General features: G+C 44.6%; 1 protein-coding gene across 1 annotated transcript in view; it reads right to left on the bottom strand.

Annotated features, from left to right (window-relative positions):
* Positions 1 to 2,029: 2,029 nt before the first annotated feature.
* The window catches only part of LOC120732389 (glutamate receptor ionotropic, NMDA 2D), a 54,552-nt gene continuing 42,690 nt past the window's right edge, over positions 2,030 to 13,891 (bottom strand). The window contains exons 15-16 of the mRNA XM_040029951.1: positions 12,306 to 12,541; positions 2,030 to 10,231 (exon numbers count right to left, since the gene is read on the bottom strand). Of these exons, the coding sequence (XP_039885885.1) occupies positions 7,019 to 10,231; positions 12,306 to 12,541 (3,449 nt within the window). The 3' untranslated portion in view covers positions 2,030 to 7,018. The remainder of the gene's footprint in view (positions 10,232 to 12,305; positions 12,542 to 13,891) is intronic.

Below are 13,891 nucleotides of genomic sequence, written 5' to 3'. Positions count from 1 at the left end.
TATTCGTGATAATGACTTCTGTCCATGCAGTTTAAACAGTGGTCTTCCAATACAAACGTGCTACAAGGGTCTACAGCTGACGTCTTAGAAATTTACATTAGGGAAAAGGTCTGTTGTGTGTGAAATTCTATTCTGATCATCGAAAACACATCTGTGTGTGTGTTTTAGCAGGGCCTGAGCTGGTCAGGCGGCTCTGATTTGTACTCTGTAGCCTGAAGTTGTGGGTTGAGGCAGCGTGTTAGGTGTGTTCCTCTTTTTGAGGGCAAAAGAAGTGGATTATGTTAGGTCAACTCTGGCCAGATCAAAGCAGAAGTCTGACAGGAGCTGAGAAAACTCTGAGGAAAAATATGCTACAGAGCATGCACACACACACACACATATACAAACACACGCACACGCACGCACGCACACTCTGGCAGGACAGCCTGATAGAATGCCAAAGAAACTACTCTTTGAGCTCTCCATAAATTTACTTTGAAGGAGTTCTGACTGAGTAATAGCTTGTATGGAAAATACTGTCACAAGCTAAAACACACTCACACAGACATGCCACGCTCCACAAACACAATCTCAGCGGCCCTTATTTATGAGCGCATTCGAGACAACAGAATTGGAAGGAAACACAGCACCACTGGCATTAATTAAAGAGAATCATATTTTATGAAGCAATTCTCAGGAAGTAAGTGCAGCACTGACCCTCCAGCCCCACCCCAGACAGACAATGTCAAATAAACTAACACATTTAAATTAGGGCATAGACCAGACCAGTCTGGGCTAGGAGCGACATCACCCAACTAGCAACCCGCCTTAGCAACCCATAAGTAGGCCTGTAGTGTTGGCAAGGTTACTAGAGCAAAACTGGGCCTTGTACAATGTCGAAAACACACACATGCACACACACACACACGCACTGGCTGCTGTGGGTATATGTGCCCTGTCACTGTGGTAGGATAAGCTTTTCACAGAGCGACATGCAGACCCTAGACCTGACGAGTGTTAACGTGTGACACTCCGGTATTTCCGTGATATAATTCATGGCCGATTCAGCCAATGAGGACCCTGTTTGAATTCTGGAGCGCCACACGTATTAGTTCCCAGGTCACGGGCCAATAGACAGAGGGAATAAGCTTGAGGCTGCACCAAGATCTCTTACAAACTCAGGCACTACAGCACACTGTACTAGGCTGGACTGGACTGTTGAATGCATGCATTTTGAACAAACGGAAAATCTGATGAATCAAAGCAGATTAAGCCAGCGGGGTAAATCAAAGGAAGAGCAAGTAAAACAAATTGAACTTGGCTATTCAACACAAGAATTGAAGGATTAGAGAGCAAAGCAGAGTGCAGGGCTATACAGAAAACTCAAGAGACCGACAGCTTAAAACAAGCAGAACAGTCATTGTGAATGTACTTAACCTCCACAGGGTAGCTAAATTTGCAAACAAGACACTTTTAAGAAATAAGTTACAGGGTGTGTTAGTGTGTGTTGAGCGTTTTCAAAGCCAGACATCTACCTGTGTGACATCATCAGACTACTTGAGGCAATGATTCATTTGCAGTGAGGGTTAGGAAAGGTGAAGATTGTTGTTTGAGTGAAGCGGGAACAGGAAAATTTCGAAATAATGCTTTTGATCATTTATGCGCATGATACACGTGCATATATGTCACCATAACACAAAAACCTTTTAAATCAGAAATATGAAATTGCAGACAAAGGCTACATTCAGACTGCAGGCAAAGGTGTTCTGATATTTGTTGTTTTTCTGCTCATTTGTGATTTAGATCTGATTTGTGTATGTGTGTGTGTGTGTGTGTGTGTGTGTGTCTGCACAACTTGCATGCAATCCTATCTTTTCAATTCTAATTTTGACCACTCCACGTTTTGCTAAATTGGATACAAATCTGATTTTTACTTTTACTCAGTCTGAACAGTGAATTTGAAATGACACACTCTTCTACTTCACTGTGTTGGGATGGAGGTACACTGCTATATAGTTTATCAAAAAAAAATATCCTTAATTTTTTTTTGACCAAATCTGTTTCACTGAGGCTATTCACCTCATAATCCCACCATTCCTGGCTTCAACTGCACTTGCAACAAAAGAAACACCGCAGGGCTCCATTTCTACCTATTTATTGCATCACAAAGAATGTGACATTTAAGCACCACTGCTGAAGAGTTCTGATGAAAAGCAGTGGTTGGAAACGTGGCATTCTTTGTGGTGCAATAAATAGGTAAAACTGGAGCCCTGCAGTGTGCAAGCTGTTGATTTTTTTCCTTTGCTGTATGCCTGTTTTCAACCTAGCACCTGCCCCTTCTTGGCATGGTGCATTTTTCTAGCTTCCACACACTTCTTTTAACAGAAGTGGCGCTGCATCAAAAATGTCAGAACTGAGAAGTCTCTTTCTTCTCATCCTAGCCCTTGTTAACATCTGCTCACAAATTTGCTAGCTTCCACTGCTCATCAGCCTATTAACGATGCTCTAATCGCTGTGTTCAGTGGTCTCTATATTTACAGCAACATTCTGCTTGTAATGCCCTTGGATTTGTTCTTTCTACCATGCAGGTTATTCATACAGGGGTCAAAAACTAATTTAAACAAGCAAAAAAAGAAGAAAAAAAAGAAGAAGAAATGGCAGATGTGAACAAGAAATTCAAACTGAGCACCGAGGCTTGCAGTGTGAACATGGCAAAGGAGCCACATCTGGATCCCGACTGGTTTCAGGCTATAAGTGATATGAAGGTGAAGGGAGAACATGCTGAGCAGCACACACAGATGATTTAAAGATTAGGTGATCAACTCAGTATTGACACTCATAGCCATTTCGAGCCAAACCAGTCCAGTCTAGATCAGCATTAACAGCAGACATGTCACCACCATGCTGCCCCTTTTTAAATATTCCAAGTCCTACATCTTAAGGTCTTAAGCTATGCAGAGGGAAGCACAGCGGAACTATGACCATTACTTTGGGGAAAGTGAAGGACATTATGCTATATTACCCAGCAGGCACCAGGTGGTGGCGGTGCAGAGGACACCATGGCAACGCCATGAAAATGCCATGGCAACACCATAGCAACTGTGGCCCCATTTGCTCCCTGGTGGTGTGGTACAGCCCAGACTCGCTACAGTGGTGTGGTCGTCAGATACACACTTCAGTCACATCAGTAATAGCAACATTGTTCATGAATTATTTTTTATCAATCAATTAATTGATCATCATCATCAACAATCAGTCAAAAGGAGCAAGAACACAGTATCTACTGGTCTCTGTTTTTTGCTAAGTGAGAGACAGAGTAATGAGCTGATTTAACAAAAAAAAAGAAGAAAGTGATCAAAGGAAACAAAAACAAAGGTCAATGGATGGGTTAATTAACAAAGAGATGTGATCACCATGAGATGCGGCTTTAAAAGAGGAGAGGTGGAGAGTGTTCATAGCTTGTTAATAAAAAACAGGAGAAGGAACTGCAGAGGAGAGCAGTAAAAAGCAAAAGAGACAGCAGACTGTGTGGGAGAAACATACTGATGTGTAAAAGCAGCGAATGCCAAAAAAGTCATGTTAGGTAGTACTGTAGAGGAGTGACAGACTGATAGCTATAGTAGATACAGATGAATAGAGAGTTTCGACTTTTACTTGTCTTTTTTGTCACAGGCACTAATGTCTTCACAGTCATATAGGAGGAATCAAAATTCAAAAATGATTTCAGTGTCTAGAATTGCTACAAAGCTAAAACATTTAAAACTATTTCATCTAACACTTCCTCCAAATATACCAAACTTAACTAATATATATATATACCTGTATGTATATATATGTATATATTTATTTGTACATATATATTTCTTTATAGATAAATGATAGAATTCAAATGATAATTGAATACAATAAAATATCTCAGTTAAATCACAGTATAACATGGTACATTCTCAAAAACATAGTATATTTTTAATATATTCTTTTTTTTCTCAGCATAAAATAAAATAAGTAAAACAAAATAAGCCAGAGGGTTTTTAAGAGTCACTTCTGTTCATGCAGTCACAGACTTAAGTATTAGCGCCTCAATAGAAATCAATAATGCTCAATGACATACCAGGTTTAAACCCTGTTGATTGGTTGGAAAGAACCTTGTTCTAGTGTGCAGGAAGCAGTCGCACTGTTGACGTGTTTTCCACTGTTGGGGTGCAGAGTAGAGCGAGCTTGCTATCTCACTGAAAGGTGGCTGTCCTGGGTCCTAAGCATTAGCTAAAACTGAACTACACAACCCTCCCACCACAAATCTTTGAGGTTTCATTCAGCTAAACATGCAATGATTCCGGGGCTTTCCAAAGAATGGGAAACGGCAAAAGCATTTCTCTAAAAACAGCGACAGATTGTTTTTAAAAATTGCCCCACGCAGACTTAGAAAAAAGCAATCCATGTGCAGATAAAAGGTACAGTCTGGCCTCACTGCAAGGCAAAGGAGTTAAAAAGGGGGATACAAGAAGGTCGACTAACCCTTCGATCTGTGACGACATGCACAAACACAACGCACAGCCCATGACATAGCAGGTCAGCCCCCTCCCTCCTTCTAACCCTTATCAACAGCATCCAAAAAAAGAAAAAGAAAACGAAAAGCTACAAAGTCTAAAAGTAGGTGTTCTTTTGCTACATCATGTCAAAGCTACATTCAACTACGACAGAAGAAGAGCTGGGCTGTGGCTGGTCTTAGCGTGAGAGATGAGGTGGATTATGAAAATACAGAGTCTATGCACTGCATTATTGGCACAGTTTACACAGTAGATGGCTTTTTGCACAGCTCACAGAAGGTGCAATGCTACACAACACTACCCTCTCTGAAACACATTTTTTAAATAGTCATACTGGTCAGCTACAGCCTGGTGCTTTGGACGTACAGACCTGATCACAATCGTATCTGACCAGGTTAGATGAAATTTGTCCTACCGATAAGAAAATAATTGAACGAATGGAACACCTCTGATTTTTTACATTTTAAAATAGAGATAAAACTTGAATGTGTTCGATGCAAAAAGATGTGCTATTGCATCCATGTCACATTGGAGGTGGGAATATTGCTCAGAGTCAAACAGTCATCTGATAATCTTGATAACGCGAGTTATCACTGACTGCATTCAGTGAAGTGTCAGCTAGTGTAGGTGCACCTCAAAACGTTCACAGTATATATCGTTCAGTCTTATTTGCCAAAAGGAAACAGCCACAGCGGGCAGTTTCCTCAGCACAAGTGTCGTGGTACTTAAACACTGGTTACAATGGATTTTATTCTCCGTTATAGCAACATGACTTCAACATTAAGTGAATAGTTACGCCAACAAAATATGGTACCTGGAGACTGTGCATGCACAAGTGTGGCACACGTGTTTGAAAAAAAATATAATGAGGAATTGTGCTTCTTATAATCCATCACCTACAAACTCTGCCAAGGTACAATAGAGTAGCAACATAAAATCACATCCTAAGAGAGCTAAATCCAATGCACTGCACTTTTTTTTAACTCTCCTTGGCTCCTCAGAATAAATCCTGACTGGCCACTTTCATAAAAGTAATAAAGTTTATAGCTAAACAACCCTTCCTCCGTATCATGTACTTACAACTCCTGCTTCCAACTCCTGCCTCCTGCACAATTGTCTCATAAGCTTATTTGAATATTATGCAGCCATCTAGTGCCAATTACAGATATTGCACCAATCATCCTCTTGATCCACTTCCATGAGGGTGAATTATGCGCAGTTTGCATGTGGAAATAAAAAATGGGATTTCATCTGTGAAGACGGATAACTTGCAAACCAATTTTACTTAAAAGCTCTTCACTTAAATTTGGCACAGCTGTTGAATCATTCCCACTTCCAACACTAGCCACATCCAGCCTCCTCTTTATTAAAACACTAACACAATCAGATATTGATAGAATAAAAAAGAGGGCATGGGGAGAAAAGTCTGAATAAGAAAAGAAAAGACAGACATGAAAGAAAATCTGCTACATGTCTTTTTTGTTCTTATTGTTATTTCTCTTTTTGATCTCCAGTTTGTTATTCAAATATGTCGATACTCAACTGTGTTCAAGCATTACAAGCTCCAACAGGGAAGAGGAGAAGTTGTTCCTTTTCTCTCTGATTGGTTAAAAGGGTTTCTAGTAAAACATGACATCACGTAGATGGTCCTGGGGTAGAGCTAGATGGGTCTGATGGTGTCATGAGGTCAAAGGGCAAATAAGTAGCACTGTCCTCACTGCCCAGTGAAAGGTGATCAGGCAGACAGTGCATGAGAGAGGTGACTGCATTGCTTTTCATATCATCTGATTTACAAAAGGGAAGAGGAAGGAGTGGTCTCTCCAACACATGACAAGCAGTCCTCCAGTCCAGTTCAAAAGCCAAAAGCCAGACAGGAGAGGAAGCCAGACACGACAACTATTCTGGCATCTTTTTGGAGAAGGTGGGTCTTTCCTCATCCCACCGAGGTGTGTTCTCAAAGCCAGAGGGAGGGAGACGTTTTGAGCATTTTATCTGTGTATGTGTGTGTGTTCGTGCGTGTGTGTGTGTGTACAAACATGACATCATTACTCACAGGTTGGAGACTACTGTTATCCACAGTTGTGACTCGGGGAGGGGAGGAGAACCGAAGATGACATCACAAAGCTCATTTCTGAGCAGAGAAGAAGTTCTGGGGCTGCTGTCCCCGGAGATGCAGCCTCGCCTTCACTCTCATCATCATCGTGGGAACCATCCAGGCGCACATAGCTCACCCTGGTATGGCGTCTCACTGTCGCCCTCACTAGAACGCGTACGATGGAGCGGGTGGCAGCAGTGTTGCTCTCACACTGGCTCGTGTTAACAATAGAGCTACTGTCCGTGTCAGCTCCAGCAGTGGTAGTTGCTAATTGATTACCTGTGGTCACCTGGGCAGCCATATCTCCGACGTCATCCCTGGCTCCAGCTGCCATGGCACCACGGTTCTCAACAGCAGTGGTGCTCGCTCTCACGTCTCCCTCTCTCCTCTCCCCCTGTCATACCTCGCTCTCCAGGCTAGAGAAGTGGGCCGACCCTCGACGTGAGCACAGGCTCTTGGCTTTGAGTGGCAGGTGGGGAGAGTAGAACCTCCGTGGCTGTGGCACAGAGCGCAGTCTCTGATATTGGAGTTTGGCACTGGCTGAAGCCGGAGCCTGGGCCTGGCCTTCCATCCCTACCCCTGCTGGTGGCGAGACAGAGGATGAGGAGGGTGGAGGTGGGATGGGCATCGGGAGGGACGTGGGAGACATGGACGGCTGCTGTGGTGGTGACGGTGAGGGCTGAGGCGGATGGTCTGTGGGCTGTGTGCTAAGGCTGAGGTTAGATTGGCTGCCTGATTTGGCCTGGCTGGAATCGGGTTTGGGGGGCAGCGGCTTAGGACGAGAGACACCGCTGAAGCTGTGGCAGTGGGGGAGAAGCTCTTCCTGGCTATGGGAAAGTGCTGTGGATCCTCTCTTGGAATGGGAGGTGTGTGAGCGGCTGTGGGGATGTGGATAAGGATGGGGTTGGGGGTAAAGGCTACAGGAACACATGGTCGCCCGTGGCGCTTCTTCCTCCCTTTCCCTAGATCGTCCCTTGTTCTTCCCTCCTCCACTCTTCCACTTTTTCTCACCCTTCACGGGAATTTTGTCCATAGACCAGTATCGTCGAGGTGGAGGGAAGGCTGCTGGAGGTGGTGGCCACTGCGAACCCAAACCCCCACTCCCTCCACCAGAACCCCAACCAACACCTGGTCCCGATCCCCAGAAATCAGCTCCAATCCAGCCTTCTGCTCTAGTTCCTAGTAATGAATCATCTCGACTGTTGACACTGCCCCCTTTCTCTCTGGAGGGGTAGGTACCAAAGAACCAGCCTCCTCCTCCTATGCCCCCTATCCCAGTGACGCTTCCCCCTGAACCTCCCTCCCAGTATCTTTCAAAACGGCCAAACTCCCCCGACGAGCCCTCATCTGAGTAACTGTCCTCTGCCCTGGCCCTGTCCCTCTCTGACTCAGAGACGGCCCCCCTACCTGCCCTCCTTCCCCTGCCCTCCACCCGTTCCCTCACTCTATCCCTCTCCTCCTCTTCCTCTTCCTCCTCATCATCGTCATCGTCGTCTTCAGAGTCCCACTCATGGAAGGATAGCCCTTCTCTTGTGTGTGCTTTCTCTTTTTCATAACGCATTAACAAAGGACGCCGTTCTCCAAGCCTGCCGCTATCATCTCTATCCATCCCCCCACTTCTTCGCCGCTTAGAGGACGGAAGAAGCGGATGGAGGGATATTGGAGGAGCATTAGAGTCACCTCCTCTTCCATTTACCCAAAATTTGACGGACGCAGGGAGCTTGTTCAGGTTAGGATAGCGCTTACTGGGTGTACGATGCCTTGAATGAGAGTGTGAGGATTTAGGGCGCCTATCCCTGCTTCTTCCACTGTCCTCCTCTTCCCTGTCATTGCCCTCATCTCCTCCTTCTCTTCTACATCTCTCCCTATCTCCTTCCCATGAATCGCGCCCCTTTTCCCCAAATGTGCTCCGATACTGCGCAGAAAATGAAGAGTAGTCTTGTATTCCTCCTTCCCTCTCTCCCTCTGCCTCTCCTTCCCTGTCTGCCTCTATATCACCCTCCTCTGTCTCAGACCGCTTTCCCCCTGTTGATTTCTTCCTTTTCTTTGTTTTAAGGGCCTTCTTCTTCCTCTTTTTTACTTTTCTACGCTTCCTTTCTCTCTCTCGCTCTCTTTCCCTTTCTTCTCGCTTTTTCCTCTTTTTGTTCTTTTTCTTTTTCTTCTTCTCCTTTTCCTTCTCTTTTCTTCTCTTCTTTTCCCTTTTTTGCCGCTCAGCATCTCCACCTGCTCCACTCCTCTCTCTCTCACTCCAGCTTGCCCACCACTCTTGGAGCTGAGACAGTTGGCTCCCACCTCTTTCTCTCCCTCGTTCTCTTTCTCTGTCACCCCAGGACGTGCGTGGTTTCCTGGGGGGTATGGGTGGTGGCAGGCGGCCGTGACTGAGAGAACGAGGCCGGATGATTGAGCGCTCCCTCTCTCTTCCCCTCCCAAGGAGGAGGCTTGACTCTTCTGTCAGCTCCTCATCGTCATCATCATCCTCTCCATCTATTCCTCCAGTTCTGTCCCGTGTGCTCCTGGAGGAGCTGTAAGAGTAAGTAGGAGAGGTGGAGCGAGAAGATGAGGCAGATGACGACGTGGATGTGGATGATGTGGTTGACGAAGAGGACGAGGATGTATAGTGCAAGGATGCAGAGGGAGAAGGAGGGGTATAGGAGGGGCTGAGGGGTACCGGTACAGGAAGTGAGAGTGGGGGAGAGAGGGGGCGTGCCCTCCTCCCTACTCCCTCCCTCACACCATCTCGTGCTCCTCCCCTCCGCCCTAGGGGCAGAATGTTCTCATATAGTGGCCCCCCGGACTCTTTGGGCTTCTTGGGCCTTCGTTTCCTCAAGAAGGATGAGGGGAGAGGAGGGGAGGGGTGTGGCAGCGGGGGTGTAGGAGGTAGAGGTGCCTGACTCTTAGGAGGCAGTCTGGGAGTGCCCAGAGGTTTAACAGCCCCTTTCCCCTGACCCCCGCTGCCACCTCCTACCACCTTCTTCCCCACCCCATGGTCGATGCCCTTCTCTGAGTAGAAGGCCACACTGGCTGGAGGGGGCTGAGGGTGGCCCCTGGGCATAGTCTTGGGGGTCTGGGACCCTGCCTGCTGCTCCATGCAGGGCCCCAGTCCCTCAGGGTCAATGGGACCATAGTAACGCTTATAACCATCAAGTCCCCCAGCCCCTCCAGCAGTGGAAGCCCAGTTTGGTGGGACTTTCTGAGCAAAGGGTCCCATGTCACTGATACCCCCCCTGACAGCCATTGGGTTGGTGGCTGTAGCAGATTTGGGCAGCCTCCAACGATCCACCACAGCCAGTCTGCGGTCTGGTCGTGGCAGGAAGGTGGAGCAAGGTAGGGGCGCACCAGCTATCGGTGTGTTAGCTGGACCCAGTGCTGTCCCAGAATGCACCACGGTGGGAGGAGAGCCCGGTAGAGGTGTTTTGTACACGGGCTGCGGTTGCTGCGGTTGCGGTTGTTGCTGCTGTTGCGCCATTGCAATTGCTGGGTTGGTCAAAGACGTTGAGACAACATGTGACTGTGACGGAACTGTAACCATTGCTGTGTGGTGATGCGTTGGCAGACTTTTAGCTCCACCTGTTGCTGTTTCATCCTCAAAGCTACAGCAGCTGTACATGCCCTAAGACAAAGAGAGAACAAATACAAAACTAGTCACTTAAAAGGCTAAAGAATCAAATGTATTCTCCCAAATAAAAATCAGGACATAATTAATTAAATCTTGCTTTGAAGAGGGAATAAATGTAAGTATATTAGGGATGTAACAGTTTTTTAAATTCACGGTTTGTTTCATACCTCCTCACCTGAAGCATCTTTAAACATTTAAGCTGTCACTAGATTAGCAATGCTTTAATCAGGTATTAAACGCCACAGCTCCATATGGCTAATTAGCATTCCATTCAACACCCAGATAAGCTATTTCTCAATTCTTATTATACCAACATGCTTGCCACAACACCGCAAAAATATGTTAAACTGTTAACTGTGAATTTCACCAGAAAGCTTGGCTAACATTCCAATAGCTAACAGCTGGTAGCTTAGCAGCTTATTGATCAAGTGAGCGTTCCATTTCTCCACCATGGCTGTCACAAAAGCCTCCTGAGGGTAGCCTGTCCCATAACCCACTTCAGCGTTTACATCCACGCTCTGCATTCCACTTTTACATTGCTTCTTTTCAGTGTCTTATCATGCCGCTATAATAGCAATAAAGCTCCCCTCCAATGTCACTTGACTAGAGTGCTGTTAATCTTATAATGCCCAACACCACTGGATAACAGCATGGACAGATCCAGGCAGAATGGAAATGACTACATTTGCTCAAGTACTTTACTAAAGGTTTATTGTAATTGTACTTAACTATTTCTATGTTATGCTACTTTCTGCTTTTACTCCACTATATTTTGGATACAAATATTATACTTTGTAGTTCATATCATTTATTTTAAACCTTTAGTTTCTTATTATTTTGAAAATCAATTGCAATTTTACATCAGCCATATTAAGTAAGTTCAATCATATATAAAAGTAATTAAAATCATCAGCAGTTGGAAAATCAGTGAGATATATACACACATAAATGATCAATAAATGTGATCCAGTAATACATATATAGATACATATGTAGTAATCTGAAAAGTGCCATTCTACATAATGAGCTTTACTACTTTCGGTACTTTCGATATATTTTGATTATAAAACTTAAGTAGGTCTAAATACTTTTTCCCACATTTTGCAAAACAATTATCTAACACAAAATTATATTTTAAAACTTGTGCATCATCACTTTTCACTTAACAAATCTGTAATAGCACACAGGGGTGCAGTCTGAAAATCATGCCCAGTGTTTTCTGTGCCAATTTGCTACACTGATTTTATTTCTGATTAAATATTCTAATTTGCTTTTGCTGCTTTACTCTAAAATCCTGGAAATGCTCCTGTGGGTGAGGACCTCAAGAACGATGGCAGTTTACATTGCAAACTGTTTGACTAAACCCCCTAAAAGTGACGGCTACAAAAGTTACAAAAGGCACAGTATTTTACTGTATATGTAGCTTACATTAAAGATAATGAAGGTGCGAGGAAGAGCAGAACAGAATAAGAATGGAGCGCGTAAGAATAAAACGCTATCCATAAACTTACGGTGTTTTAAAGAAATGCAAATTTGCCGTTTTCAGTTTTACATTCATTACTATTTATAAGTACAGCTGTGCGCTGCACGGTTAATAAAATGCATTCATAAATGCATAAACTGAGACCACAGTAGTGGGAAATGGATAATTTGTCAGTGAAGCTACAATAATTACATACATGGAGTGGGTTGTTTCTGTCAAGGTCACTGTCAGAGGAAGAGGATATCCAGTATGTGAGCAGAATTGAATTTCAATTAATCTCCCGAATTGACAGAGGGGAATTGAAATGACCCCAAAGCTCACAATTTCTAACACTCACGCTTAGTAACAGGAAAGGTCACACACAGGATCATGCTTACACATGTGTGTTCAGATGGCGACAAGCACAGCCTTCTGTCTACCACCATGTTGCCAGATTTAGCACAAAAAGAGGTTTTCAGGGTGAAAATGGCCGTCGACACATGGACATAAAACACATTGACAGCCAGAATGTCTTCAAAACAGTGAGAAATTTAACATGTTTGCACATTAAGAAAAAACCCCACACACGAAGGGGAAAACACTTACCCTGCTGATTGCCAAGAGAAAGTCCAATTTTCCAGAACTAGTGGCCATGCAGTGGCGCAGCTTCCAGTACACTAAGTGTTCCCAGGCAAACACCAGCAGGCTGAGGCCCATAGCCACCAGCAGCATGTAGAAGACCCCAGCCATGTTGTCAATGTCCAGTTTACTGCTCATCACCTCAATTTTGTCATTATGGCAGATACCTGACAGCCAGAGGCGCTCCAGCATCTCAATCTCATCTGGAAGGGAAGGATGAGGATAAAGGATAGAAGAGAAGGGGGGTAACGAGTGAAAGTAGAGGGAATGAAGGGAAAGAGACAATAGGATTTTAGTTAGTTTAAGGAGTCAGACAGACAGACAGACAGACAGACAGACAGACAGACAGATAGATAGATAGATAGATAGATAGATAGATAGATAGATAGATAGATAGATAGATAGATAGATAGATAGATAGATAGATAGATAAGCACTGAAGTACAGGTCTGTAGGCTTGTTTTTTGCCCATTATCCAAGGTGACACTTCAAGGTCAGAGGTCAGCAATACAAAGAACAGAGTCCAAAACAACAAAGAGAAAGGGGACTGAGACAGAGAGGGGGAGGGAGAGGGGGAGAGGGTCCAAAACAATGAAGAAGCACTGAGAAGCAAAATGGCATCGACAACCTAATCTCAACATTGTAACCCAGAGTAAATGAGGAGAAGAGAAGAGAGACCAGGAGCCACAGTGAGATGGCTGGATAGGTTGAGCGAGCATGGAAAAGTGTGAGAGCGGTAATGAGGGAGCCTTAGAAAGAGAGGGGAGGAACGGCATTCTCTCTCCGTCCACGAACGTGTCAGGGAGAATGAGACAGACAGAGTTAGAGAGGGCTGCAAGAAGGAAAACAGAGATGGAGGACTGTGTGAGATTGTGTCATCATGACAAACAGTGGAACGCTCCTCAGCTTGAAGAGGATGGGAGGAGAGAAAAAGAGGAAAAATGTGAAGAGAGAGATTTGATAGAAAGTGGCAGAGACGGGGAGAGAAGATCATAATCAGTTAATTGTGCTGGAGGGATGGTCAGGATCCTCACCCAGGTGGTAAGCTCTGGGGGTTTTAAGATCCCCATCTAATAACCAACCAAGAACCAACTTTTTACCCATAACTATATCTTTTCTTAACAAATCTGAGTTTCCAGGCTAAATGTGTGACTGGCTGCAGGGGTTACTGGTGTAACCATAGTGCTGATCATTTACAAGATGCGGCGCATGATTCATGTTAGAGTTATATCATGACTAACAGAAGTCATAATGAGAGCTTTCTGTCACACTAATAACAACGGCCCGATGAGCAGTGCTGCGATAACCAGGTATGAAGTTGCCTTCACTGCACACTGCACTCTCTGAACTATTTCAAATGAAAAGCAAGAGCAGAGTTTAAAAGCTGACAAGTCACACATCTAGTCGTAACACTGCACTTCTCTTCGAAAACTCAACCTTTTGCCTTTTCATTTGTGCCATCATTAGCCCTGCTCGCGTAGCTTAGATGAAGCTGATGCAGTCATCTGTGTGAACTGGTTAATGTGTCTCCTGTAGAACATCATCAGCCAACA

This window comes from Simochromis diagramma, unplaced genomic scaffold (genome assembly GCF_900408965.1).
Source record: "Simochromis diagramma unplaced genomic scaffold, fSimDia1.1 OVJJ01000361.1, whole genome shotgun sequence".
Taxonomy (NCBI): Eukaryota; Metazoa; Chordata; class Actinopteri; order Cichliformes; family Cichlidae; genus Simochromis; species Simochromis diagramma.
This window is presented reverse-complemented; position numbering and strand designations above follow the sequence as displayed.